The sequence below is a fragment of the Crinia signifera genome, chromosome 8, assembly GCF_055691185.1.
Source record: "Crinia signifera chromosome 8, ASM5569118v1, whole genome shotgun sequence".
NCBI classification, from domain to species: Eukaryota; Metazoa; Chordata; class Amphibia; order Anura; family Myobatrachidae; genus Crinia; species Crinia signifera.
In genome coordinates, this window is record NC_139224.1 from 30,071,285 (window position 1) to 30,098,029 (window position 26,745).

A 26,745-nucleotide genomic window follows, 5' to 3' on the forward strand; every position below is an offset into this window, starting at 1 on the left:
AGCGCAGTGCTGGGTTCACTGATGCTGGAGGTATAAGGAGATGCACAGTATTAGCAGTGCTCCACTTATTGCTGCAGTTCTCTCCCATAGGGCTACATGTAACACCTGTTCGGTAGAGGTGCTTGTGTGCTGGAAACCGGATAGACTTATGGAATTATTATATGCCCGACTGGAATTTGCTGAGTAGCAAAGCCCAGGCCTGGGCTTGTGAACTGAACAGGTAAGGAGCCAGGACTGGCTATTATCACAGATAATGGTCTGAAATCGGCAGCAGCAGGGATGCCAGGGGTCCACGACCCGCTGCAAGCTAACACCGGACTCACAGAATCAAAGCACAAACATCCATGAGGTCAGAGAAGTCTGCCATGCTGCTGCTGCTGTGAACAATCTCCATCCCTTACTTTTATTTCCTTAGTGACATCATTATTATGAGCCATTAAAAAAAAAGTACATTTTTAATGACACACCTAGGTTTTGCAGGCCGGACACGGGTTCAGTGTGTAAGCACCAATCCTAGTAAAACCCGGGTTGAAGTGCAGTGTGAAAGGGGTAATTTAAGAGTCTGACACGGCTTGCCGCAAGGACGAACCCGTGTTCAAAATGCAGGGTTGGACACGGGTTTGCGGTCTGAAAGTAGTATCATAGAGCACTAGGCATACCCCCACAGTGTCAAAAACCGGGATGTGGCTTGTGTTTGTGGCACTTCCTGTTTGGCCATGCCTCCAACTGGAGGCTGTACTCTCTAACCATGAGGCCACATGCCTTAAGCGCATGCTGTTTAAATAAATATACAGATGCCCTGTATACACTGTTCCATATGGTCTATTTTTCTATTCAATTTTGCTTTTATAAATTAAATCAAACGCATTTGATTCAATCCCGATGCGTGACTCCATGGCATAGAAATTGAATAGATAAATAGAGTGTGCAGGCAAGACTATATAGTCCAATCGAATGCGTTTGCCTTGCTGTGCCTTTAGATCCCGATTGGATTTGGATCAAATAGCAAGGCAATCGCATCGTGTATACACCCCTTAATTATTTATTGATTTATTACCAGCTTCTTATATAGCGCATACATATTCTGCAGCGCTATGTATATTCCCTACCACATGTACACGCGCGCACATTGCATCTTGGGCTCATTTTGTTGAAAGCCAATTAACATACCAGTATATTATTGTATTGTGGGAGGAAACCTACGCAAGCACGGGGAGAATATACAAACTCCACATAGTTAAGGTCATGACGCTGCATTTCGCGTCTTTTAAGCCCCAACCCCTCTCTGGGCCTGCGAATCACAGAGTTTTCCGGCATGGGGGGGGGGCGGCAAGTGATGTCAGCCTTGCTACCGCCCCGCTTCTCCCGGAGAGTTGAAATTGAAAGTAGGCAAGTATGGTTTACGAGCTCTTTGGCATAGCTGCGGCTTCTTTGTGGCACAGGTTGTAATAATCACAGAGTCTTTATTATATCCCAGGACCGTATTTATTAGAAGGACAATAATAAGGATAGATGTTCTTCACAGCTTAGATGTTCTTTACAGTTTAGATGTTCTTCACAGTTTAGATGTTCTTCACAGTTTAGATGTTCTTCACAGCTTAGATGTTCTTTACAGCTTTTTTTTAATGGCTCACAGCTTAGATGTTCACAGCTTAGATGTTCTTCATGCATAGATGTTATTCGCGGATAGATGTCATTCACAGCATGGATGTAATTCACGATAGGTGTTATTCACGCTTAGATGTTATTCACGGATAGGTGTTATTTGCACTTAGATGTTATTCACGGATAGGTGTTATTTGCACTTAGATGTTATTCACGGATAGGTGTTATTCACGCTTAGATGTTATTCACGGATAGGTGTTATTCGCACTTAGATGTAATTCACGGATAGGTGTTATTCACGCTTAGATGTTATTCACGGATAGGTGTTATTTGCACTTAGATGTAATTCACGGATAGGTGTTATTCACACTTAGATGTTGTTCACGGATAGGTGTTATTCACACTTAGATGTTTTTCACGGATAGGTGTTATTCGCACTTAGATGTAATTCACGGATAGATGTTATTCACGCTTAGATGTTATTCACGGATAGGTGTTATTCACACTTAGATATTATTCACACTTAAGGCCCCCACACACTACAACGATTTTTTGGCCGATTGTCCGATTTCTGACCAATCATCCGATATATCGGGCGATTTTTACCGGTTATCGGTAAAAATCGCCCATTATATCGGACTATAGGTCGGAAATCAGACAATCGGCCAAAAAATCGTTCTAGTGTGTGGGGGCATTTAGATGTCATTCACAGCATAGATGTCATTCACAGCATAGATGTTATTCACAGCATAGATGTTATTCATGCATACATGTTCTTTTCTTTACAGCATAGATGTTCTTTACAACATATGTGCAAGTATCCGTGTGCCATGTGCAAGTATCCGTGTGCCATGTGCAAGCATCCGTGTGCCATGAGCAAGCATCCGTGTGCCATATGCAAGCATCCGTGTGCCATGTGCAAGCATCCGTGTGCCATGTGCAAGCATCCGTGTGCCATGTGCAAGCATCCGTGTGCCATGTGGAAGCATCCGTGTGCCATGTGCAAGCATCCGTGTGCCATGTGCAAGCATCCGTGTGCCATATGCAAGCATCCGTGTGCCATGTGCAAGCATCCGTGTGCTGTTTTGATGGAGTTAATGCTTTTGCTGTCTGTGATAGTGACTAAATCGCCTCCATAGCTGCTTCTTTGTCTATGTCCTCCTCTAATAATACAGTAGATCTGTAGGAAAACCGAAAACATTACTACACGAGATACATCTTTCCTCTATACGTCCTAGGGGTGTATTAAGTGTGTGCTGGTATTTCCAATATATCGTCCCACACCTATTCAATCTCCGCCGCTTTCGGCTGTCTTTCTGCCATGCAGATTTGACTTTGTAAAATGTGGAATCTGCATTGTCAAAAACGGTCGGTTTCCAAAAAAAACAAAAACACGTGGATCGGCGAAGTGTTTCGCTGATCTACGTGATTTCTGCCAGTCAGAACATTACAGACAGTTGGAGATGGAGTACGTTTTGTCAAATTGTGCCAATATTTCAGATTATCAGAAAACAGATTGAATACCCCACATAGGGCCAGATGTGTCAAGCTTCAAATAGTGATAAAGTGGAGAGTGATAAACAGCCAGCCAATCAGCTCCTACTTATAATTTTTCAAGCCCAGCCTGTAACATGGCAGGTAGTAGCTGATTGGATGGCTGTTTATCGCGCTCCATTTTATCACTTTTTGACGCTTGATACATCTGGCCCACAATCTTTTGCATCCTCATATATTTTCCCCTCTCCTAATATAGGAGGTTATTCTGGTTGGTGCGTAAATTTCCGAATTCTTTCGGAACGGTCCGCACGCCACGCTGTGCGGACATCGTCTGAAGAAACGCCCACCGGACCTCCGCATACGGACGGACTCCCACTAGAAGAACAGGGCGTGTTTACGGACGACATACAAACCTTGCGTGTGCGGTGGACACACACATATTCTGTCTTACAGTGTTTGCACGGTCTTACCGCGTCAGAACGGACGGGAACCTGCCCGTACGCACCGATGCCGTGTAAAAGTGACATATATATTTATATTAGTGATAGCAAGTTCTGTCCATTGCTTGCAGTGTAAATGTGTGTAACAAATGCAGCCGTGCTTTGAGCATATATTTGTGTGTTTTGTAATGGTTCATTGAAGCTGCACTGGTTCCAATTGAAGCAATGACAAGAGTGTAATTAATGAGTAAAGGAGTGGATTGCATTGTGTTCAGCTGACATTGGTTCAGGTGCGCCCGTACTGATTGGGCGTTCCGAATGCCTAGCGCAGGGGTGTCAAACACAAGGCCCGCGGGCCAAATCCGGCCCGCCAGACCTCTTCATGTGGCCCGCGCAGCCGCCGCCAGCCTTCACCTTTTATTCTCAATTTTTTTTTTTTAAACAAGAAAGCCGCCTCTTCAGCGCATGCGCGGCAGCCTACAAGCCAGAGAACGTCTGCCCTCTAGCGCAGTGCCGCCGGTCGTCAACCCCTCCTCCGCTCCCACCTGCTGTATAGGAGCCAGAGAGAGGAAAGAGCAGGTCCGTTGTGGTGAATGGTGCTGCTGCTGCTGTGAGCTCCAGGTCACTTACTGCTGAGTGTGCACTGCACAGTGACCGGGAGCACGCTGCCCCCCACTCCTGGATAGATAGTGCGAGGAGCGCTACTCACAGGAGGGAGGGGGAAATGCGCCTGTGTGAGAGCGCAGCTGTGTCCTTGGTGGTGGAGCAGCTCAGACTGGAGTGGACGCATCAGAGCGGGTAAGTGTTAAACTCTCTGCCTATGTGTGTGTGTGTGTGCACTGGCACATTGCAGCCCATCATTAATTGCTGTGGCCCATGATAATAAGCAGGACATATGCCCTAAGACTGAGTACTGCCCCCCTGTGCAGGCAGCGTGTGCCCTAATGCACTGCAGTTCACAGCAATAGCAGGAGGGAAATGCTACTGCTGAGTATACAATAATTGAATGCAGTGACAATAATTTATGATAATAAAGAGTGGACACATAGTCCTACAGATACAACCGGCCCTTTGAGGGTGACCAAACTGCTGATGCGGCCCCCGATGAATATGAGTTTGACACCCCTGGCCTAGCGCATGACCGAGTGGTGTCCACAAAGCAATACTTGCTTATGAAGACTGCATATTTCCTGCCTTTTTGTTCGTGTACAGTCGGTGTGCTGTCCGAATGCACGCCTACCAGAATTAGTGCACTCCCTCATGTACGCCCATGTTTACGCCCAGTTTAGCCCACTTTGAAACTACGCCCCTGTGTACTTCCGAATGACACCCATATTACGCACATATTTCCCGAGTGAATGCGGTGCACATTTCTGTACGGTATTAGTGAGAACGAGTACGGAGACCTTGCGTGGCACATGCGCATAGCGTTGCCCACGGATGCGCAGACGGCTAAAAAACACCATCCGAAAGAATTCAGAAAATTACGCATTGACCAGAATAAGGCCCATAGTCACTGGCTTTCCTCCCTACTCTGATAACCATCCACTTTAGTGAACCAGAGGGCCAGATTTATTACACCAGGTGAAGTGATAAAGTGTCTGGCGATAACGCAGCAGCCAATCAATTCCAAATTCCTGAAGTGGAGACGGGCAGGGACCAGCAGCGGCACATCCAGAAACTGGGACATGCGTGCGTGTGAGACGCACGCGCGTCCCAGTCAACTGGAGAGCCTCTGTGCTGGCAATCGCCGGCGGAGACATGCTTGCGATCCCTGGCCAAGGATCAGAGGCGCTCCATCTGTAGTTCTCCGATAACTGCGGAAAGTAGAGTGAGGGCCTCTTTACACTTGTCCAACTTGTCTGAGGGACAAGTTGGACCTGAGTGACTCGAGATTTATCCTATGTGCAGGAGGATCAAATCTCTTGGTTAGATCCAATGTGCATTGGGTCCTACACATCAGGCACATCAGATTTTGTCAGACAAATTGGCCCAATCCATCTGAATTGGGTCAAATTCTGACAAAATCTCCCAAGTGTAGGGACGCTTAAGAATGGCAGTTCAGAAATGTAATACTGAATAACCGCTCTGATGTTCTGCTGTACCTTCGCTGCCTGGGTCAGCTTCCTCCGTGTGTTCAGAATCTGGAGGAGTCTCGGGGATGTACCCGTAGCATGCCTGCTGATATTGATTGTATTGAAGGCGCGCTGCAGCCCTTATCATGGCGTACTTCCTGTGACGGAATGCTGCAGAACACAATTAAAAGGATTGAAATAGACACAATTTATTAAAGTGTGAGTGTTCTATCCTGGCAAACAGATAGGACAGCACTGTTGTGCAGTGGATAGCACTGCAAGGCCATTGTCATGTGACCGCCCCATATTTACACAGGACACTAATCCGTTATTTATACTCTCTATGGTTCTCTGCAATATGGTGATGCTTTGAAACTAATAATAAAATGTTATTGTTTAACTTATGTTAAGTCATTGTATCGGATAGACAACCATGATGAGGATGGAAAGGCTCATGCTGCTACACGTGTGCTTGTGGCGTGTGAAGGAGACTTTGGCTTTAGTCATCCCAGCTCGTGCTGTAGCACAATGTACTTAAAGTAATGGTTCCATCAGTAATAACCGCTTTCAGATTGCAAATGCAGGGTTGCACCAGAACTTTGAAATGGTTCAGTCCCAGTGTGACTCTGCATGTGCAGGCAGTTCAGATCGTCTCAATATTGCCGGTTCGCTGATGTCATGTGGGGGGCGCGGTAGAGCGTCGGCGTGTCATCGGGGCAGGGGAGGAGGCAACGCTTAGAGCTGGCGCTGCTCCAAGCACTACAATTTACCAATCGGTGTGTTCAGGCGCCTCTGAGAGCGGTTTTGCTAATAAGCTGCTGCTTGGGTGAGGAGCATAGTCAGGCTCCTCAAATGTGTATACAAATGGGAAGTGGGGTGAGAAGCAGCGCTAAACACTAAACAATAGTAACATCTAGACAAGCAGGACCGTCTACACATTCATTTATTAAAACATATATAACAGTTAGAAATTTGAAAATAAATAGTTATTCAATAAGACATGGTCTGAAATAAATAGCGCACTGGCATGGGGGGAAGTGGCAGAAGCTGCATTGGACCAGCAAAACGCATCGGTGAGGGGGGCTCAAGCACTTTACTGGCACCTACTAACCAGCTCCTGATTTATTTGGCAAACATCTGCATCTTAAAACTGAATTACCAGTGCGTAAGACGCCGAGAGGAAAGGCTGGGACATCCTGGTAATATGGATCACTCCAGCGGCTGAAATCATCCACACTCTGCTGCAAAATCTTGGAGACAATACCGGGACTTACGTATGTGGAGACTCCAGCGGTAAAGCATCACTACCCGTGAAATAGAGAGGACTCCAACTCAAACTGCCATCCATTAACCCTCCAGCGGTTATACACATTATTCCAGTTTAAAGACGTTGCCACATTTCCAAAAACTGAGGACTAATAACGCCAGATAAATTGTGCCACTTCCCCCCATGCTAGTGCGCTATTCATGTCAGACCCATGTTTTATTGAATAACTATTTATTTTTGAATTTTAACTGTTATATATGTTTTAATAAATTAATAAATGTGTAGACAGTCCCGCTTGTCTAGATGTTACTATTGTTTAGTGTTTAGTGCTGCTTCTCACCCCGCTGCTCCAAGCACTGCCTCCTCCATAGTGTGAATGGGAAACGGGTCATACTGCACAGCAACGAACCGGTAAGAACTCTGCTTTTTCTCCGGTTCGGATTGCCGTGTTGCTACCGGTAAGCTGTAACTGGTAACCCATTTCACACTAATTACCGCGTCGGACTGGCAAGAAACCGGCTTGTACCTGGTATTTAGCTGCGATGTGAAAGGTATACGTCACATTAGCACAGCCACCTGGCAGTCACCCCCACCCCAGTTCTGGTGCCCTAGGCTGCAGCCTAATCAGCCTATTGGTTAATTAGGCACTGCTTAATACAAAGTCTTCACACTAACCACTTCTATAGCTGCTGCTCAGCAGGAGCCTCTACTAGGAAGTGTGAACTTGCTTCTAATGCCATGCAGTTTGCTGCTCCCTGGACCAGTAGTGTACCTAAAGCACTTTTGCTATTTCCCCAGGGGTCAGCATTGTCAACAACATGGATGGGAAATGAAGATGAGATCAGACACACATTTAAGCCTTATACCTTCCTGAAAATATTGATTGCGTTCTTCTTTTTGTTTTTCCTGAAGAAGAAATTTAGCCAGCACTCTCTGGTCACTGATGTACTCCATCTCCCAGTCAGATGTAAAGGCACAGAAAGATGGTGCATGTCTGTACACCACTGGGCGAGGCTGGGTTTGTTCTGGTGGCAAAAGGGTGAAGTACTCGTTTCGTATCTGGAAGCAGAATGACATTTGGTAGAGAGATGACAGATGGGATATACAGATGGAGCCCCTCTCATTCACTGCCAGCGCTCGCCAGAATGTCCCCGCTGGCAAGTGCTGGCGGAGAGGAACTCCATTAGACTGGTACACGAGAGCATCTCGCACGCATGCACGCACACACGTCCCAGTCACTCGGAGGCTGTGCGGCGGAACCCTGCCTGTCTCCGCTTCAGGAAGCCTGGCGGCTGGCGGGGCTGGCGATTCTATCACCAGCCCCTGCAAGCATGAGACCGGCTCCATCTGTATGTATGTGTATAAATATGTATGTGTGTGTGTGTGTATGTATGTGTGTGTGTGTGTGTGTGTGTGTGTGTGTGTATATATATATATATATATATGTATTATCAAATCATTAACACGTTCACTTCTAGATTAATAAGAATGTGTAGATTTGTGACGAGTTTCAGAAGTGACTAGTTATTAAGGGTATGCAGTGACTAGTGCCAATGTCAACATTCATGATGTCAACATCAGAAGGTCGGCATTCATAATGTTGACATTGAAAACTTTTTCAATGTAGACTTTTTTAATGTTTGCACCTGGAAAAAAGTTGACAATGTTGACTTATGAAAAGCCGACATTGTCATAATATCAACATTTGCTTTAGGCTTAGAGTTAGAGGTTGGCATAAGGATAGCAGGTAGGGTCAGTAGTAAGGTTAGGGTTACTGTTAGGTTTAGTAGTAAGGTTAGGGTTACTGTTAGGGGTAGTAGTAAGGTTAGGGTTACTGTTAGGTTTAGTAGTAAGGATAGGGTTACTGTTAGGTTTAGTAGTAAGGTTAGGGTTACTGTTAGGTTTAGTAGTAAGGTTAGGGTTACTGTTAGGGGTAGTAGTAAGGTTAGGGTTACTGTTAGGTTTAGTAGTAAGGTTAGGGTTACTGTTAGGGGTAGTAGTAAGGTTAGGGTTACTGTTAGGGGTAGTAGTAAGGTTAGGGTTAGTAGTAAGGTTAGGGTTACTGTTAGGGGTAGTAGTAAGGTTAGGGTTACTGTTAGGGGTAGTAGTAAGGTTAGGTTTAGTAGTAAGGTTAGGGTTACTGTTAGGGGTAATAGTAAGGTTAGGGTTACTGTGAGGGTTAGAAGTAAGGTTAGGGTTACTGTTAGGGGTAGTAGTAAGGTTAGGTTTAGTAGTAAGGTTAGGGTTACTGTTAGGGTAATAGTAAGGTTAGGGTTACTGTGAGGGTTAGACGTAAGGTTAGGGTTAGTAGTAAGGTTAGGTTTAGTAGTAAGGTTAGGGTTACTGTGAGTAGTAAGGTTAGGGTTACACCGAGTCCGCCTATCACAAAATTATGGATGTCTATTAGGAAGACATCATTGTCATTGTTGTACTTACTGCAGGTGGTGGGAACTTGTACAATACCTCCTCCACACTTTTTACTTGAGGGTCTGGAAAGTGGGTATTGGTGGCAGTTTGTGTTGGGGGGGGGGGGGCAGTAGGCTTACGTTTTGCCTAGTGTTCCGAGAAGCCTTACATTGGCTGTGAGAACAGTACTACATAGGCCTTGTATATGCCAGGACATATGGCTTCAATAACAAGAGGCGTGACTGAACAAGGAGTACTCCATCTCATGTATATATAGAGATATGTGTGTGTGTGTGTAACATTTTCATAAGTAGATAAACTAGCCTGTGAGCAATCCTAGAATCCCATAGTAAATGTGCCATTGTTACCTTGGGTGTCACGGTGATAGGAGGGCGATATAAATAGGCAGGAGTACATAGCTCCGCTGAAAGAGAACACACCAAAAGTTAGGACACACAACAAATGCGATACCCTTGGCTCTGTGGGGGCAAACAGACATTGCCACTAGATGGAGCCACAAAGCAAAGTATCCTCTGGTCGGCACAGACTGTCAGTGACTGACAAATACTAGATACCAGCATCTCTTATATCACCCCAAAAGTTGTTCAGCTATTTTTCAAGCTGCAAATTAAGATAAATTCCCTCTGGTACATTATCACATTGCTAGATGGAGCCGGCCTCTTCCTTGCAGGGGCTGGCGATTCTATTGCAAGCCCCCACCAGCGGCCGGCTCTCGCGCAAGCCCGTGGCTGTGGAGCTTTCTCCATCGCCTCCCCTGGTGCCCCTCGCCGCACCGCGGTCCCCCCTATCCCCGCCCGTCTCCCTGAAGTGGAGATAGGCAGGGACCAGCAGCGGCACGTCCAGAAACTGGGACGTGCGTGCGTGTGAGACGCACGCGCGTCCCAGTCAATTGGAGCGCCTCTGTGCCGGCAATCGCTGGCGGAGACATGCTGGCGATCCCTGGCCAAGGATCAGAGGCGCTCCATCTGTAGTTCTCCGATAACTGCGGAAAGTAGAGTGAGGGCCCCTTTACACTTGTCCAACTTGTCTGAGGGACAAGTTGGACCTGAGTGACTCGAGATTTATCCTATGTGCAGGAGGATCAATCTCTTGGTTAGATCCAATGTGCATTGGGTCCTACACATCAGGCACATCAGATTTTGTCAGATAAATTGGCCCAATCCATCTGAATTGGGTCAAATTCTGACAAAATCTCCCAAGTGTAGGGACGCTTAATAATGGCAGTTCAGAAATGTAATACTGAATAACCGCTCTGATGTTCTGCTGTACCTTCGCTGCCTGGGTCAGCTTCCTCCTTGTGTTCAGAATCTGGAGGGGTCTCGGGGATGTACCCGTAGCATGCCTGCTGATATTGATTGTATTGAAGGCGCGCTGCAGCCCTTATCATGGCGTACTTCCTGTGACGGAATGCTGCAGAACATAATTAAAAGGATTGAAATAGACACAATTTATTAAAGTGTGAGTGTTCTATCCTGGCAAACAGATAGGACAGCACTGTTGTGCAGTGGTTAGCACTGCAAGGCCATTGTCATGTGACCTCCCCATATTTACACAGGACACTAATCCGTTATTTATACTCTCTATGGTTCTCTGCAATATGGTGATGCTTTGAAACTAATAATAAAATGTTATTGTTTAACTTATGTTAAGTCATTGTATCGGATAGACAACCATGATGAGGATGGAAAGGCTCATGCTGCTACACGTGTGCTTGTGGCGTGTGAAGGAGACTTTGGCTTTAGTCATCCCAGCTCGTGCTGTAGCACAATGTACTTAAAGTAATGGTTCCATCAGTAATAACCGCTTTCAGATTGCAAATGCAGGGTCGCACCAGAACTTTGAAATGGTTCAGTCCCAGTGTGACCCTGCATGTGCAGGCTGTTCAGATCGCCTCAATATTGCCGGTTCGCTGATGTCATGTGGGGGGCGCGGTAGAGCGTCGGCGTGTCATCGGGGCAGGGGAGGAGGCAACGCTTAGAGCTGGCGCTGCTCCAAGCACTACAATTTACCAATCGGTGTGTTCAGGCGCCTCTGAGAGCGGTTTTGCTAATAAGCTGCTGCTTGGGTGAGGAGCATAGTCAGGCTCCTCAAATGTGTATACAAATGGAAAGTGGGGTGAGAAGCAGCGCTAAACACTAAACAATAGTAACATCTAGACAAGCAGGACCGTCTACACATTCATTTATTAAAACATATATAACAGTTAGAAATTTGAAAATAAATAGTTATTCAATAAGACATGGGTCTGAAATAAATAGCGCACTGGCATGGGGGGAAGTGGCAGAAGCTGCATTGGACCAGCAAAACGCATCGGTGAGGGGGGCTCAAGCACTTTACTGGCACCTACTAACCAGCTCCTGATTTATTTGGCAAACATCTGCATCTTAAAACTGAATTACCAGTGCGTAAGACGCCGAGAGGAAAGGCTGGGACATCCTGGTAATATGGATCACTCCAGCGGCTGAAATCATCCACACTCTGCTGCAAAATCTTGGAGAAAATACCGGGACTTACCTATGTGGAGACTTCAGCGGTAAAGCATCACTACCCGTGAAATAGAGAGGACTCCAACTCAAACTGCCATCCAGTAACCCTCCAGCGGTTATACACATTATACCAGTTTAAAGACGTTGTTGCCACATTTCCAAAAACTGAGGACTAATAACGCCAGATAAATTGTGCCACTTCCCCCCATGCCAGTGTGCTATTCATTTCAGACCCATGTTTTATTGAATAACTATTTATTTTTGAATTTTTAACTGTTATATATGTTTTAATACATTAATAAATGTGTAGACAGTCCCGCTTGTCTGGATGTTACTATTGTTTAGTGTTTAGTGCTGCTTCTCACCCCGCTGCTCCAAGCACTGCCGCCTCCATAGTGTGAATGGGAAACGGGTCATACTGCACAGCAACGAACCGGTAAGAACTCTGCTTTTTCTCCGGTTCGGATTGCCGTGTTGCTACCGGTAAGCTGTAACTGGTAACCCATTTCACACTAATTACCGCGTCGGACTGGCAAGAAACCGGCTTGTACCCGGTATTTAGCTGCGATGTGAAAGGTATACGTCACATTAGCACAGCCACCTGGCAGTCACCCCCACCCCAGTTCTGGTGCCCTAGGCTGCAGCCTAATCAGCCTATTGGTTAATTAGGCACTGCTTAATACAAAGTCTTCACACTAACCACTTCTATAGCTGCTGCTCAGCAGGAGCCTCTACTAGGAAGTGTGAACTTGCTTCTAATGCCATGCAGTTTGCTGCTCCCTGGACCAGTAGTGTAAATAAAGCACTTTTGCTTTTTCCCCAGGGGTCAGCATTGTCAACAACATGGATGGGAAATGAAGATGAGATCAGACACACATTTAAGCCTTATACCTTCCTGAAAATATTGATTGCGTTCTTCTTTTTGTTTTTCCTGAAGAAGAAATTTAGCCAGCACTCTCTGGTCACTGATGTACTCCATCTCCCAGTCAGATGTAAAGGCACAGAAAGATGGTGCATGTCTGTACACCACTGGGCGAGGCTGGGTTTGTTCTGGTGGCAAAAGGGTGAAGTACTCGTTTCGTATCTGGAAGCAGAATGACATTTGGTAGAGAGATGACAAATGGGATATACAGATGGAGCCCCTCTCATTCACTGCCAGCGCTCGCCAGAATGTCCCCGCTGGCAAGTGCTGGCGGAGAGGAACTCCATTAGACTGGTACATGAGAGCATCTCGCACGCATGCACGCACACACGTCCCAGTCACTCGGAGGCTGTGCGGCGGAACCCTGCCTGTCTCCGCTTCAGGAAGCCTGGCGGCTGGCGGGGCTGGCTCCATCTGTATGTATGTGTGTATGTATGTATGTATGTATGTGTGTGTGTGTGTGTGTGTGTATGTATGTAGTATGTATGTGTGTGTGTGTGTGTGTGTGTGTGTGTGTGTGTGTATGTATGTATGTATATATATATTATCAAATCATTAACACGTTCACTTCTAGATTAATTAGAATGTGTAGATTTGTGACGAGTTTCAGAAGTGACTAGTTATTAAGGGTATGCAGTGACTAGTGCCAATGTCAACATTCATGATGTCAACATCAGAAGGTCGACATTCATAATGTTGACATTGAAAACTTTTTCAATGTAGACTTTTTTAATGTTTGCACCTGGAAAAAAGTTGACAATTTTGACATATGAAAAGCCGACATTGTCATAATATCAACATTTGCTTTAGGCTTAGAGTTAGAGGTTGGCATTAGGATAGCAGGTAGGGTCAGTAGTAAGGTTAGGGTTACTGTTAGGGTCAGTAGTAAGGTTAGGGTTACTGTTAGGGTTAGTAGTAAGGTTAGGGTTACTGTTAGGGTTAGTAGTAAGGTTAGGGTTACTGTTAGGGTTAGTAGTAAGGTTAGGGTTACTGTTAGGGTTAGTAGTAAGGATACGGTTACTGTTAGGGTCAGTATTAAGGTTAGGGTTACTGTTAGGCGTAGTAGTAAGGTTAGGGTTACTTTTAGGGTTAGTAGTAAGGTTAGGGTTACTGTTAGGGTTAGTAGTAAGGTTAGGGTTACTGTTAGGGTTAGTAGTAAGGATACGGTTACTGTTAGGGTCAGTATTAAGGTTAGGGTTACTGTTAGGTGTAGTAGTAAGGTTAGGGTTACTTTTAGGGTTAGTAGTAAGGTTAGGGTTACTGTTAGGGTTAGTATTAAGGTTAGGGTTACTGTTAGTAGTAAGGTTAGGGTTACTGTTAGGGGTAGTAGTAAGGTTAGGGTTAGTAGTAAGGTTAGGGTTACTTTTAGGGTTAGAAGTAAGGTTAGGGTTACTGTTAGGGTTAGTAGTAAGGTTAGGGTTACTTTGAGGGTTAGTAGTAAGGTTAGGGTTACTGTTAGGGGTAGTAGTAAGGTTAGGGTTAGTAGTAAGGTTAGGGTTACTGTTAGGGGTAGTAGTAAGGTTAGGGTTACTGTGAGGATTAGAAGTAAGGTTAGGGTTACTGTTAGGGTTAGTAGTAAGGTTAGGGTTACTGTGAGGGTTAGAAGTAAGGTTAGGGTTACTGTTAGGGTTAGTAGTAAGGTTAGGGTTACTGTTAGGGTTAGAAGTAAGGTTAGGGTTACTGTTAGGGGTAGTAGTAAGGTTAGGGTTAGTAGTAAGGTTAGGGTTAGTAGTAAGGTTAGGGTTACTGTTAGGGTTAGTAGTAAGGTTAGGGTTAGTAGTAAGGTTAGGGTTAGTAGTAAGTTTAGGGTTACTGTTAGGATTAGTAGTAAGGTTAGGGTTACTGTTAGGGGTAGTAGTAAGGTTAGGGTTACTGTGAGGGTTAGAAGTAAGGTTAGGGTTAGTAGTAAGGTTAGGGTTACTGTTAGGGTTAGTAGTAAGGTTAGGGTTACTGTTAGGGTTAGTAGTAAGGTTAGGGTTAGTAGTAAGGTTAGGGTTACTGTTAGGGGTAGTAGTAAGGTTAGGGTTACTGTTAGGGGTAGTAGTAAGGTTAGGGTTAGTAGTAAGGTTAGGGTTACTGTTAGGGGTAGTAGTAAGGTTATGGTTAGTAGTAAGGTTAGGATTACTGTAAGGGTTAGTAGTAAGGTTAGGGTTACTGTTAGGGTTAGTAGTAAGGTTAGGGTTACTGTTAGGGTCAGTAGTAAGGTTAGGGTTACTGTTAGGGTTAGTAGTAAGGTTAGGGTTACTGTTAGGGTTAGTAGTAAGGTTAGGGTTACTGTTAGGGTTAGTAGTAAGGTTAGGGTTACTGTTAGGGTTAGTAGTAAGGATACGGTTACTGTTAGGGTCAGTATTAAGGTTAGGGTTACTGTTAGGAGTAGTAGTAAGGTTAGGGTTACTTTTAGGGTTAGTAGTAAGGTTAGGGTTACTGTTAGGGTTAGTAGTAAGGTTAGGGTTACTGTTAGGGTTAGTAGTAAGGATACGGTTACTGTTAGGGTCAGTATTAAGGTTAGGGTTACTGTTAGGCGTAGTAGTAAGGTTAGGGTTACTTTTAGGGTTAGTAGTAAGGTTAGGGTTACTGTTAGGGTTAGTATTAAGGTTAGGGTTACTGTTAGTAGTAAGGTTAGGGTTACTGTTAGGGGTAGTAGTAAGGTTAGGGTTAGTAGTAAGGTTAGGGTTACTTTTAGGGTTAGAAGTAAGGTTAGGGTTACTTTTAGGGTTAGTAGTAAGGTTCGGGTTACTTTGAGGGTTAGTAGTAAGGTTAGGGTTACTGTTAGGGGTAGTAGTAAGGTTAGGGTTAGTAGTAAGGTTAGGGTTACTGTTAGGGGTAGTAGTAAGGTTAGGGTTACTGTGAGGATTAGAAGTAAGGTTAGGGTTACTGTTAGGGTTATTAGTAAGGTTAGGGTTACTGTGAGGGTTAGAAGTAAGGTTAGGGTTACTGTTAGGGTTAGTAGTAAGGTTAGGGTTACTGTTAGGGTTAGAAGTAAGGTTGGGGTTACTGTTAGGGGTAGTAGTAAGGTTAGGGTTAGTAGTAAGGTTAGGGTTAGTAGTAAGGTTAGGGTTACTGTTAGGGTTAGTAGTAAGGTTAGGGTTAGTAGTAAGGTTAGGGTTAGTAGTAAGTTTAGGGTTACTGTTAGGATTAGTAGTAAGGTTAGGGTTACTGTTAGGGGTAGTAGTAAGGTTAGGGTTACTGTGAGGGTTAGAAGTAAGGTTAGGGTTAGTAGTAAGGTTAGGGTTACTGTTAGGGTTAGTAGTAAGGTTAGGGTTACTGTTAGGGGTAGTAGTAAGGTTAGGGTTAGTAGTAAGGTTAGGGTTACTGTTAGGGGTAGTAGTAAGGTTAGGGTTACTGTTAGGGGTAGTAGTAAGGTTAGGGTTAGTAGTAAGGTTAGGGTTACTGTTAGGGGTAGTAGTAAGGTTAGGGTTAGTAGTAAGGTTAGGGTTACTGTTAGGGGTAGTAGTAAGGTTAGGGTTACTGTTAGGGGTAATAGTAAGGTCAGGGTTACTGTGAGGGTTATAAGTAAGGTTAGGGTTAGTAGTAAGGTTAGGTTTAGTAGTAAGGTTAGGGTTACTGTGAGTAGTAATGTTAGGTTTAGTAGTAAGGTTAGAGTAACTGTGAGGGTTAGTAGTTAGGTTTAGTAGTAAGGTTAGGGTTACTGTGAGTAGTAAGGTTAGGGTTACACCGAGTCGCCTATCACAAAATTATGGATGTCTATTAGGAAGACATCATTGTCATTGTTGTACTTACTGCAGGTGGTGGGAACTTACTACCTCCACATTTTTTACTTGAGGGTCTGGAAAGTGTGTATTGGTGGCAGTTTGTGTCGGGGGGGGGGGGCAGTAGGCTTACGTTTTGCCTAGTGTTCCGAGAAGCCTTACATTTTCTGTTAGAACAGTACTACATAGGCCTTGTATATGCCAGGACATATGGCTTCAATAACAAGAGGCGTGACTGAACAAGGAGTACTCCATCTCATGTATATATAGAGATATGTGTGTGTGTGTGTACGTGTGTGTGTGTGTGTGTGTGTAACATTTTCATAAGTAGATAAACTAGCCTGTGAGCAATCCTAGAATCCCATAGTAAATGTGCCATTGTTACCTTGAGTGTCACGGTGATAGGAGGGCGATATAAATAGGCAGGAGTACATAGCTCCGCTGAAAGAGAACACACCAAAAGTTAGGTCACACAACAAATGCGATACCCTTGGCTCTGTGGGGCAAACAGACACTGCCACTAGATGGAGCCACAAAGCAAAGTATCCCCTGGTCGGCACAGACTGTCAGTGACTGACAAATACTAGATACCAGCATCTCTTATATCACCCCAAAAGTTGTTCAGCTATTTTTCAAGCAGCAAAATAAGATAAATTCCCTCTGGTACATTATCACATTGCTAGCCGTGACAAACACCTTCATCCCCCCATCATGAAAGAAACCATATACCCTTAATGCATCTATAACAATTACCAGCAGAACAACCGCAAACATTAGGACCTATTCCTAGAGGGTACTTACATGGTTTTCGGCCTCTTTGCATGTAGAATTCCATTTTACACCTCAGTGCTCTTAGGTTAAATCTCATCCATTCCACCAGGTCCTTTATTGCACAGCATACAAGTGCTAGTCCTGGCAGGAGGAAACAGACCTAGGATCATAGGCGAGTCTAGAAATATGCTAATAGGTGGTCCCAGACTATGTAGAATGGATTTGTGCTCGACGGAGCCATGCGCGCAAAAAAGAGGGTGTGGCCTCATTTCAGGGGTGTGGCTTAACAGGGGTAAGTCACTCCCCCATTATTTTTAATTGCAAAGAAGTCTTTTTACTTAATGAATAATATGAAAAAATGGGGTACATACAAGGTCACCAGTGTACTTGTACATATATATTCACTGTAGTCCTTATTCACTGATACAGCCATAGTTGCTATGGCTGTATCACAGTGACTATGGACTTACACGTAAAGTACACGTGACCTTGTTGTATGTACCCCATTGTTTCATGTTAATCATGAAAAAGACTTCTGTGCAATTATACCCCTATTAGACATACTACCTGGGAATTATCTGGCATTTTGACTGCTGGGTAATTTTCCCGGGTACAGCCTGCAACCTTTCACACTTACAGCAGCAAATTACTGGGTGAAGCAGTTCTACCCAGTAATTTGCTGAAAAACCCAGGTTTTTCTTATGTCTGAAACTGTCAACCCGAGTCTTAAATCCCGGGCCCCCAACCAGGTAAAAAGAAGTGTCGGAGATCTGGGTTTTAACACCCGGGTTGACCCTTTCAGACTTGCCAAAATCCCAGGTTGATACGCGTTCATGTGCAAAAACCTGGGATTTTGCCATATGTCTGAAAGGGGTATCATATATATGTGTGGCTTGACAAAAACTCCAATAAAGGAGTTGAAACGTTGCAGAAACCCTGGTTGCAGTTTCCTTCATTTAAACCCAGTTCTAAGACCGGAGTGACGCTGATATTGTGTGTATTTGTTACAGCACGCTCCACGTGCTGACTTCAGAAGGCACCCGGCAGCTAAACTTTTGGACTTTTTGAGTGCCGATCCTACAGATTGTAGTGTTTTTTCTAGCACCCGCTATATTTGAAAACCCATGCAGTTCCTCTTCCCTGCCTGGGGTGTCGCTGTCTGCTGTGGTGTTTCTAGCGCAGATCTAGTTTGCATATCAGTGCTCATACACAGATCACACTGTGCACTACAGCAGACAGCGACACCCCAGGCAGGGAAGAGGAACTGCATGGGTTTTCAAATATGGCGGGTGCTAGAATGAACACTAGATTGCTATATATATATGTGTGTATATATATATATATATATATATATATATATATATATATACATACAAATTTGTAGGGGCGGCACTCCACTGTGGAAGTAATCAAGATGAACATCTGTGGGTAGTCTGGTGCCCTCCGTGTCAGGGATGCTGACCATATGCAGGGTGTGGGGGGACGGTGGCACTCAGCAAGAAAATACACCAGGCAGTTTAAAGCCAACGTTTCGAGGCACGGCTGCCTCTTTATCAAGGTGAAGCAACATATATATATATATATATACACAAAGAGGAAGGACCATCACTAAGGACTTAACTCTGCTGCTTGATAAGATATCTTGCTCTGTTGCCATTAATAGAATTGCTGTGTGTGCACACAGGCAGCAGAATACAACTGGACCAGGTTTATTCCATCAAAGGCTCCTTTGATGGAATAAACCTGGTCCGTTTGTTTTCACCTTCATTTCTAGTCTATGAGTGCCTTTGTTCATCCTACAAGTGTATATGTGTGTGTGTGTGTATATATATATATATATATATATATATATATATATATATATATATATCCAGGGGTGTGAACCGGCACCCAGGGCTGGCGTTGAGCCCAGGAGATGACTTGCCCCGGTGCCTGCTGTGTAGGCCTTGCAGCCTTCGATGATACCAATGAAAGAACTGGGCACTCAGGGACTCAAGTAAGTGGGTGAATAAAGGACTAGGCTTTAATCCTGTCAGTGTGTCACTTTGTAAGATTTTTTTGCATGCACATGTTTTTTGCATCCTCTTCCCGTTTTGTATTTATTGGATGCTGTTTGTAGCATTCTCACTGACAGCCACATATGTGCACTTTATTTTTGCAGTTTTACAGAAGTATATGGTCCATGATTGTTGCACTCATCTCTGTTTGTCCCCCGCAGCCCGCCCCACATGACCGCTGGAGGGCACCGTTCAGATGCGCCAGACGTGCGCCACTGCTTGACGTGGTGAGGTCATCACAGTGCGATCTACCCGGAAGTAAACCCAGCGTTCCCGGTGTGAGCGTGGAGACTACAGGAGGGGGTAAGTCACTGAGCTCATTCAATGCACCTTATCACCACTTTGTAACCACATTTGTTTGTCCTGACGATGGGGGAGACCGTGAAACGTAGACTAAGGATTAAAGCCTAGTCCTTTATTCATCCACTTACTTGAGTCCCTGAGTGCCCAGTTCTTTCGTTGGTGTATATATATATATATATATATATCAACAGGTCCGGCACAGCCTCCTTACTTCAATGCTTACTGGGTGCCTCCATATAAATGCAAATACAGAACAGAAAGATGCGGCACTCCAATACACGTTTGTAAATTTAATAGCGCTTAGCTTAGCTAAGTGGCTAAGCTAAGTGCTATTACATTTACAAACGTGTATTGGAGTGCCGCATCGTTCTGTTCTGTATGTATATATATATATAACGATCCAAATTTCCACAGCAGGAAAATAACGGCACTCAGGAGTCGATGGTAAGATGCTTTAAACAGGTAAGTGTATTGGGGACGTTTCGGGGGACAAACCCCGTCCTCAGCCCAATCCTACAGCTGAGGACGGGGTTTGTCCCCGAAACGTCCCCAATACACTTACCTGTTTAAAGCATCTTACCATCGACTCCTGAGTGCCGTTATTTTCCTGCTGTGGAAATTTGGATCGTTACATGACATCATCCTCTGGCACCTGGGGCAGCTGTACTGTTAAACTATTTGAGTTCCGGCAGATCTTGGACTGTGTGTGTGTATATGTATATGTATATGTATATATATATATATATATATATATATATATATATATATATATATATATATACCATCCACTGTATGCCGGCACTCCGCCCAAACAATCACCTAGCTCCGGTGCGCATCAAAGACAATCCATATATCCATCCAATAGAAATGAGGCACTCAGATCCAATAACAGTACATACGCGGCAATTTCAAAGAATCAAAGCTGAAAAACAGTGCCTCATTTCTATTGGATGGATATATATATATATATATATATATATATATATATATATATATATATATATATGTATTAGTGTAACAAAGAAGTAGCGGACCTCACGAGTCTTTGCAGTGATATTAACTTATATATATATATATATATATATATAAGTCAGGGCCAGGGGGGGACAGATTACCGCGTTTGCTTTGAAGGCTAGTCTGCTACCTTGTGATTTCCTCTGTGTTTGTGCATATGTGAGAGAAAGGAATGTAGTTTCACTCGCTGCCAACAGATGGCAATCTAAGGTCAATCAATTTTATAGTGAAGTGGTGGAGGAAAACACATTATTAATTATATACTTTTTTAGCTGAGATGCAGGTGAACACATTAATCCAATAAACTCTGCCTATTACGAAGTAAGAACTTGATTTATTAACTAACGGAACTTTATTATTTATTACCATTTTTTATATAGTGCACACATATTCTGCAGCGCTTTACAGAGAATATTGGAACATTAACATGAGTACACACACACAGATTTACGATTATTTTGCAGTCAGATTGCATTAGCGATATGACCTGAATAAGATCAGATGATAGCGTAGATCAGATTGCATTAGTGATATGACCTGTATAAAATCAGATGATAGCGTAGATCAGATTGCATTAGTGATATGACCTGTATAAAATCGGATTATAGCTTAGATCAGATTGTATTAGTGATGTGACCTTTATAAAATGAGATGATAGCGTAGATCAGATTGTATTAGCGATATGACCTGTATAAGATCAGATGATAGCGTAGATCAGATTGCATTAACGATATGACCTGTATAAAATCGGATTATAGCGTAGATCAGATTGCATTAGTGATATGACCTGTATAAAATCAGATGATAGCGTAGATCAGATTGTATTAGCGATATGACCTGTATAGGATCAGATGATAGCATAGATCAGATTGTATTAGCGATATGACCTGTATAAGATCAGATGATAGCATAGATCAGATTGTATTAGCGATGCGACCTGTATAAGATCAGATGATAGCGTAGATCAGATTGTATTAGCGATGTGACCTGTATAAGATCAGATGGTAGCATAGATCAGATTGTATTAGCAATATGACCTGTATAAGATCAGATGATAGCATAGATCAGATTGCTTTAGTGATATGACCTGTATAAAATCAGATTATAGCGTAGATCAGATTGTATTAGTGATATGACCTGTATAAAATCAGATTATAGCGTAGATCAGATTGTATTAGCGATGTGACCTGTATAAGATCAGATGATAGCGTAGATCAGATTGCATTAGCGATATGACCTGTATAAAATCAGATTATAGCGTACATCAGATTGTATTAGCGATGTGACCTGTATAAGATCAGATGATAGTGTAGATCAGATTGTATTAGTGATGTAACCTGTATAAGATCAGATGATAGCATAGATCAGATTGTATTAGCGATGTGACCTGTATAAGATCAGATGATAGCGTAGGTTGTTATTTGCAGAAATGTAGATACCTATAAAGGTTTCACAAACTCACTGTGTACCAGAAAGGTGAACGTGGCATCAGCATTATAAAGCATGGACTGATCCAATGTTATTTTCATATTTACTCAATGCAATAAGGTCCAAATAAGACTTGATAAACCTTAAGTTGTAACTAATACAGGTCGGGCATCCCGAATCCGAATTATTCCAAAAATCATATTTTTCTTGAATAATTCGAATTTTTTTTTTGTCCCCCCCCCCCCCCCCCAACCCTCTTTTAATACTTACCAAGTCCTTCGTTGTCCATGGCAGGCCTTCAGCGTCCTCTCCGTCATATCCTGTGGTCCCAGGAGTGCTTTGCGCAAGCGCGCCTGGGAACTCGTGCAAAGCACTCCTGGGACCGCTGGAGACGCCGGAGAGGAAGCTGAAGGCCTGCCATGGACGCCGAGGGACCATCGGGGACCCACCAGGGGACAGGTAAGTATGCCTAAAAAAATATATATTCCAAAAACCGGAAAATTCCCTTATCCGGAATGCTTGTGGTCCCGAGCATTTCGGATAAGGGATACTCAACCTGTATAGTATAAAGTATTCTATGTGTGGGTTAGTGCTACTTCCATTCCCCTCCTCATATCATGTCCCTGTCACATGCAGCCCTGTCATCACTGACATATCACGCATGTCCTAATATAGTCTGTGCTACTGCTTCACCCCTAGGGGTGCTAGGGGTGTGTTACCCCCACAGCATTTGTTCACAGATTGTAGGTCATATGTGTACCAAGGGCCTTATTCTAGTTCACTCTTTCTGACAAAATCCTTCTTAGATGGACAAAACCATGTGCACTGCAGGGGGGCAGATATAAAATGTGCAGAGAGAATTAGATTTAGGTGAGTTATATTGTTTCTGTGCAGGGTAAATACTGGCTGCTTTATTTTTACACTGCAATATAGATCTCACTTTGAAGAAAAACCCCACCCAAATCTAATTCTCTCTGCATACGTAACATCTGCCCCACCTGCAGTGCACATGGTTTTGTCCATCTAAGAAGGATTTTGTCAGAAAGAGTGAACTAGAATAAGACCCCAAATTTGATGTAAATTGGTCCAGCCATTCTGGAGTTATGCTGTCTGCCGAAAAACTCTGGGGGCTGCTGCCTCAACCATAGGGGTGCTAGGGGTGTCTTACCCCCACAGTATTTGTTCACAGATAGGACGTATTATGTGTACCAAGTTTGGTGTTAATTGCTGCAGTCATCCCAGAGTTACGCTGGAACATACATATGAGCGTACAGCAAAAATTTAGTTTTTTACATTTTTTTGTTGCCTTGGCCATGTTTTAACATAGTCGTATGGAAAATGTCAAAATCTTCACTTGTATTTTGTGGATGTGTGTGTGTATATATAGTACTTGGCAGGTGAGCTTTAACCCAAGAAAAAACACGTTCATTTTAGCTATGATAACCAGTTGTTAGTGTAGCACTTGCAGTGAAATGGGGTCCCTTGGCGATGGGCTGCAAGCTTAAATGCATTGATCAATTCATGAACTAAAACCCCATTATTTATTTAATTGATTATTTAAATGTTAAGATGAGTTAGTTTGTTGTAGTGAGTGCTGGGCCCCCTATATTTGGTTTTACTAGAGTGTGTGGTCCAGTGGCGTAAGTTTGCCCCAGTCTCCCTGAAGCAAGATAAATATTGGTCCCCCCCACACACACACACACACACACAAACACACACACACACAGCACCTTATATGTATGCATGTGCGTGTGTATGTATGTTATGTATATTATGTTTAGAGTAACGAGAGTGTGACATCTATGGTCCTGCTATGAGGGGAAGTCAAACACAGCAGCGATATCGAAGGCTTTCAATGAACTGATTAAAACTTGCATGGGTGGAGAGGTGCCCCCTTGGGAGGAGGAGCCCGGTGGCAGATAACTCCATTGCCACCCAGAGTTCTGCCTCTGGTGTGGTCACAGGCCACTGCACCCCCACCCTGGGAAGTGTGGGGGCTGTTTGCACCCCATTCATAGGAATGGTGAGTGTGTCGGTTCTTCTGTATCTAATCTATCTATCTATCTATCTATCTATCTATCTATCTAATGTGTATCTATATATGAATGTGATACATTTCTATACCATAAGGCTCTCTTACACAAACCATGCATATACAGTAGGTGTTCCTCTAAGATACAGGGCTACAACAGACAGTATCTCACTGGTGAGGATCCTATAAAGGCTTAGTGCATAGAATTATAGGCTGCCCATACACTATACACAATACTGTATCATGCTTTGATTATGACAGAACTATGTACCATAACAATATATCAGACACGGCAACAAGGTAGAGATGATCTTCTCAAAGACGCTGAAAAAAAAAAGGAAAAAAACATTCAGTATAAGTAACTTAGAAATCCAATAAACGTAGTATTATATAATACATGGAGTTGGGCAGCTCACATGATCATCTAAGTACATATTACATGATACCAGGGATAATGGAACTTGTTATACTGGACAGTGGTAAGGCAGGGGCGGTAACAGTATTACGTTCATGTCACTCACGTTGCAACCATCAGGCCCACATTGATGTAGAATAGCACATTGAAGAAATAGGCCCTAATTTCTCTATCCAGTTTGCGCTTCTTCATTTTATATGGAATGAGAGCAGATCTAGGACGAGTCAATGGGGGAGTGTCGTCTCTGCTGTCCTATACTGTCTGCCTCTGCTGTCCACACTGTCTGGGGCCCCTGAGTTGGCTGGCCAGAGCAGAAGCCAGTGAACTATGATGTCACAATAGACTGATGCAGTAAACCACTGATGCTGTAAACCCCAAGTAGCCACAACTTTAGGATTATAAAGCCCCTCCCACTGATCTCTAAAACAACCTCCAATGCTCAAATGTATCAACTTCAGCAAATGTCAGATGGAAGTTTGATTTATACCCTGACAACTAAAGGTGGCCATACATCTACAGATCAATTGTCAGATTGGGCTGGTTGGGACAAACACCTGGTAATATCTGAATGACAGTTTTTGGCAGTTTTGCAGCATCTCAAAGCAAATGGTCAACTGTCATTTGCTCTCATCCATTACCAGGTTTTTATTCTAACCAGCCCAATCTGACAATCGATCTGTAGATGTATGGCCAGCTTAAGATATAAGGCTATGAATCATGTTTGTGTTACCATGTGCTCCCCCCCCCCCCCCCACCCTTCAGTGTACTTCCACCCACCGTGTGCTATTCCTGTAGTGTATACCTCCACAGATTGCACACCCTGCCAGCGGTGACCTACACAGCGCACCCCAGCTGGTTACCTCGCATGGTTTGTCTGGCAGGATGTGCTTCATGTGGATCTTTCCGTACAGCATTTATCACACTACTACACACCAGAGGCAGAACTACCATTGGTGCAGCAGGTGCAGTGCATCGGGCCCCTGAGGACTAAGGGGCCCACTGCTGCCCCTGTCACCCTCTTCCTGTCACCCACGTTTTTTCCCTGTCCCACTTTGCCTCCTCCTGACTCCCCTAGCCGATCCCTGTCATCCAGTGCTGTGTTGCATATTGTGAACTTGGGTTGGGGTGGAGGAAGGGGGGCCCAAATTATGTTTTTGCACCTGGGCCCCCAACCCACTTAACACTTCTACACGTGTCAGTTTTCCCATATTAGCGTTGGACCTTTGTATGGTTAACCTCCCACGGTGCGCCCAACATGGCTACCTCATCTGTTACACGATGGCAGCAGCAGCAGCAGAGCAGACGGGAGGTGCGGTCAGGAGTGGGGATGTTACGGGGAGCCGCATGCTGGTGCCGGGAACTGCCCAGTATTAGACTGCGTATGTGCAGCCTAATCCTGAATTTCCAGACATTTTGGGGCCAAATCCCGGGATCCCACCGATCTCAATCTGGGGATTGGCCACCCTACTCTCCACCCCTACGCCAAGTCCCAAACTGCTCCTACCTCTAATTTCTGTCTTCACAGCTCCCTCTCTCCATATCCAACAAGATTGAAACAGATCAGTGTCCCTGCAAAAACTGCTTCACTTTCTGTTAAGACATTTTGTAGCAAACAAAGGGGTAATTTGGTCCAGCCTTATAGGGATGTGGAATAGTTAGACATATATATATTTTATTACTGTGTATAGATTTTGATGTATATCTATATATGGGCGGGCCCTTGGAGGCTAGCAGTATGTGTGCTGCCTGCTATGAGTTACACTTGATGTTACTATAACCTTTTTCTTCAGACTTGATAATGGTTCTAAGGAGCTGAAGCGTCGATTATGAAACATTTGCAGACGTGTTGGAGTTGTGAGTGTAGTCATTTCCTTTTGTATTTGCTTCGGTCACATGTAATTATAATATAGGGTAGGAGTGGAGGCACTCGTGAGTCTTCTAGTTCTCAAAAAATAACGCGAAGGACACCACATTTCCAATCCCTGCACCCAGGGATTGAAGTGGTCCTGGAGAAGTGGTGGAACTCTTCCCTTATCAATATTACTACTGAGCGCGGTATCTGATGGGGTCACTGATGCTGGAGGTATAAGGAGATGCACAGTATTAGCAGCGCTCCTCTTATTGCTGCAGCTCTCTCTCCCATAGGGCTACATGTAATACCTGAGTATAACCACTGAGCGCGGTGCTGGGGCCACTGATGCTGGATGTATAAGGAGATGCACAGTATTAGCAGCGCTCCTCTCATTGCTGCAGCTCTCTCCCATAGGATTACATGTAATACCTGAGTATAACCACT

General features: G+C 44.1%; 1 protein-coding gene and 1 long non-coding RNA gene across 2 annotated transcripts in view; one reads left to right on the top strand and one right to left on the bottom strand.

Annotated features, from left to right (window-relative positions):
• LOC146025905 (uncharacterized) overlaps positions 1-26,745 on the top strand; it is a 124,735-nt gene that overhangs the window by 74,702 nt on the left and 23,288 nt on the right. The window contains exon 4 of the long non-coding RNA XR_014454317.1: positions 19,419-19,560. This is a non-coding gene — a long non-coding RNA (uncharacterized LOC146025905). The remainder of the gene's footprint in view (positions 1-19,418; positions 19,561-26,745) is intronic.
• On the bottom strand, positions 2,227-24,794 carry LOC146025902 (uncharacterized). The gene is made up of 10 exons (XM_083156074.1): positions 24,556-24,794; positions 24,306-24,358; positions 17,231-17,341; positions 16,815-16,870; positions 12,689-12,881; positions 10,581-10,721; positions 9,659-9,714; positions 7,751-7,943; positions 5,648-5,788; positions 2,227-2,785 (listed from the first exon to the last, which is right to left on the bottom strand). The coding sequence occupies exons 1-10, from the start codon at positions 24,639-24,641 to the stop codon at positions 2,769-2,771; spliced, it is 1,047 nt and encodes a 348-aa protein (XP_083012200.1). The 5' UTR covers positions 24,642-24,794; the 3' UTR covers positions 2,227-2,768.

Excerpts from the sequence above, each read along its gene's own strand:
- LOC146025902 (XM_083156074.1), bottom strand. The coding sequence starts at position 24,641 with ATGAAGAAGCGCAAACTGGATAGAGAAATTAGGGCCTATTTCTTCAAT. Across the intron at positions 24,359-24,555 it reads GTGGGCCTGATGGTTGCAAC|CGTCTTTGAGAAGATCATCT; the intron begins GTGAGTGACATG and ends TTTTTTTTTCAG. Across the intron at positions 5,789-7,750 it reads CAATCAATATTTTCAGGAAG|CATTCCGTCACAGGAAGTAC; the intron begins GTATAAGGCTTA and ends TGTGTTCTGCAG.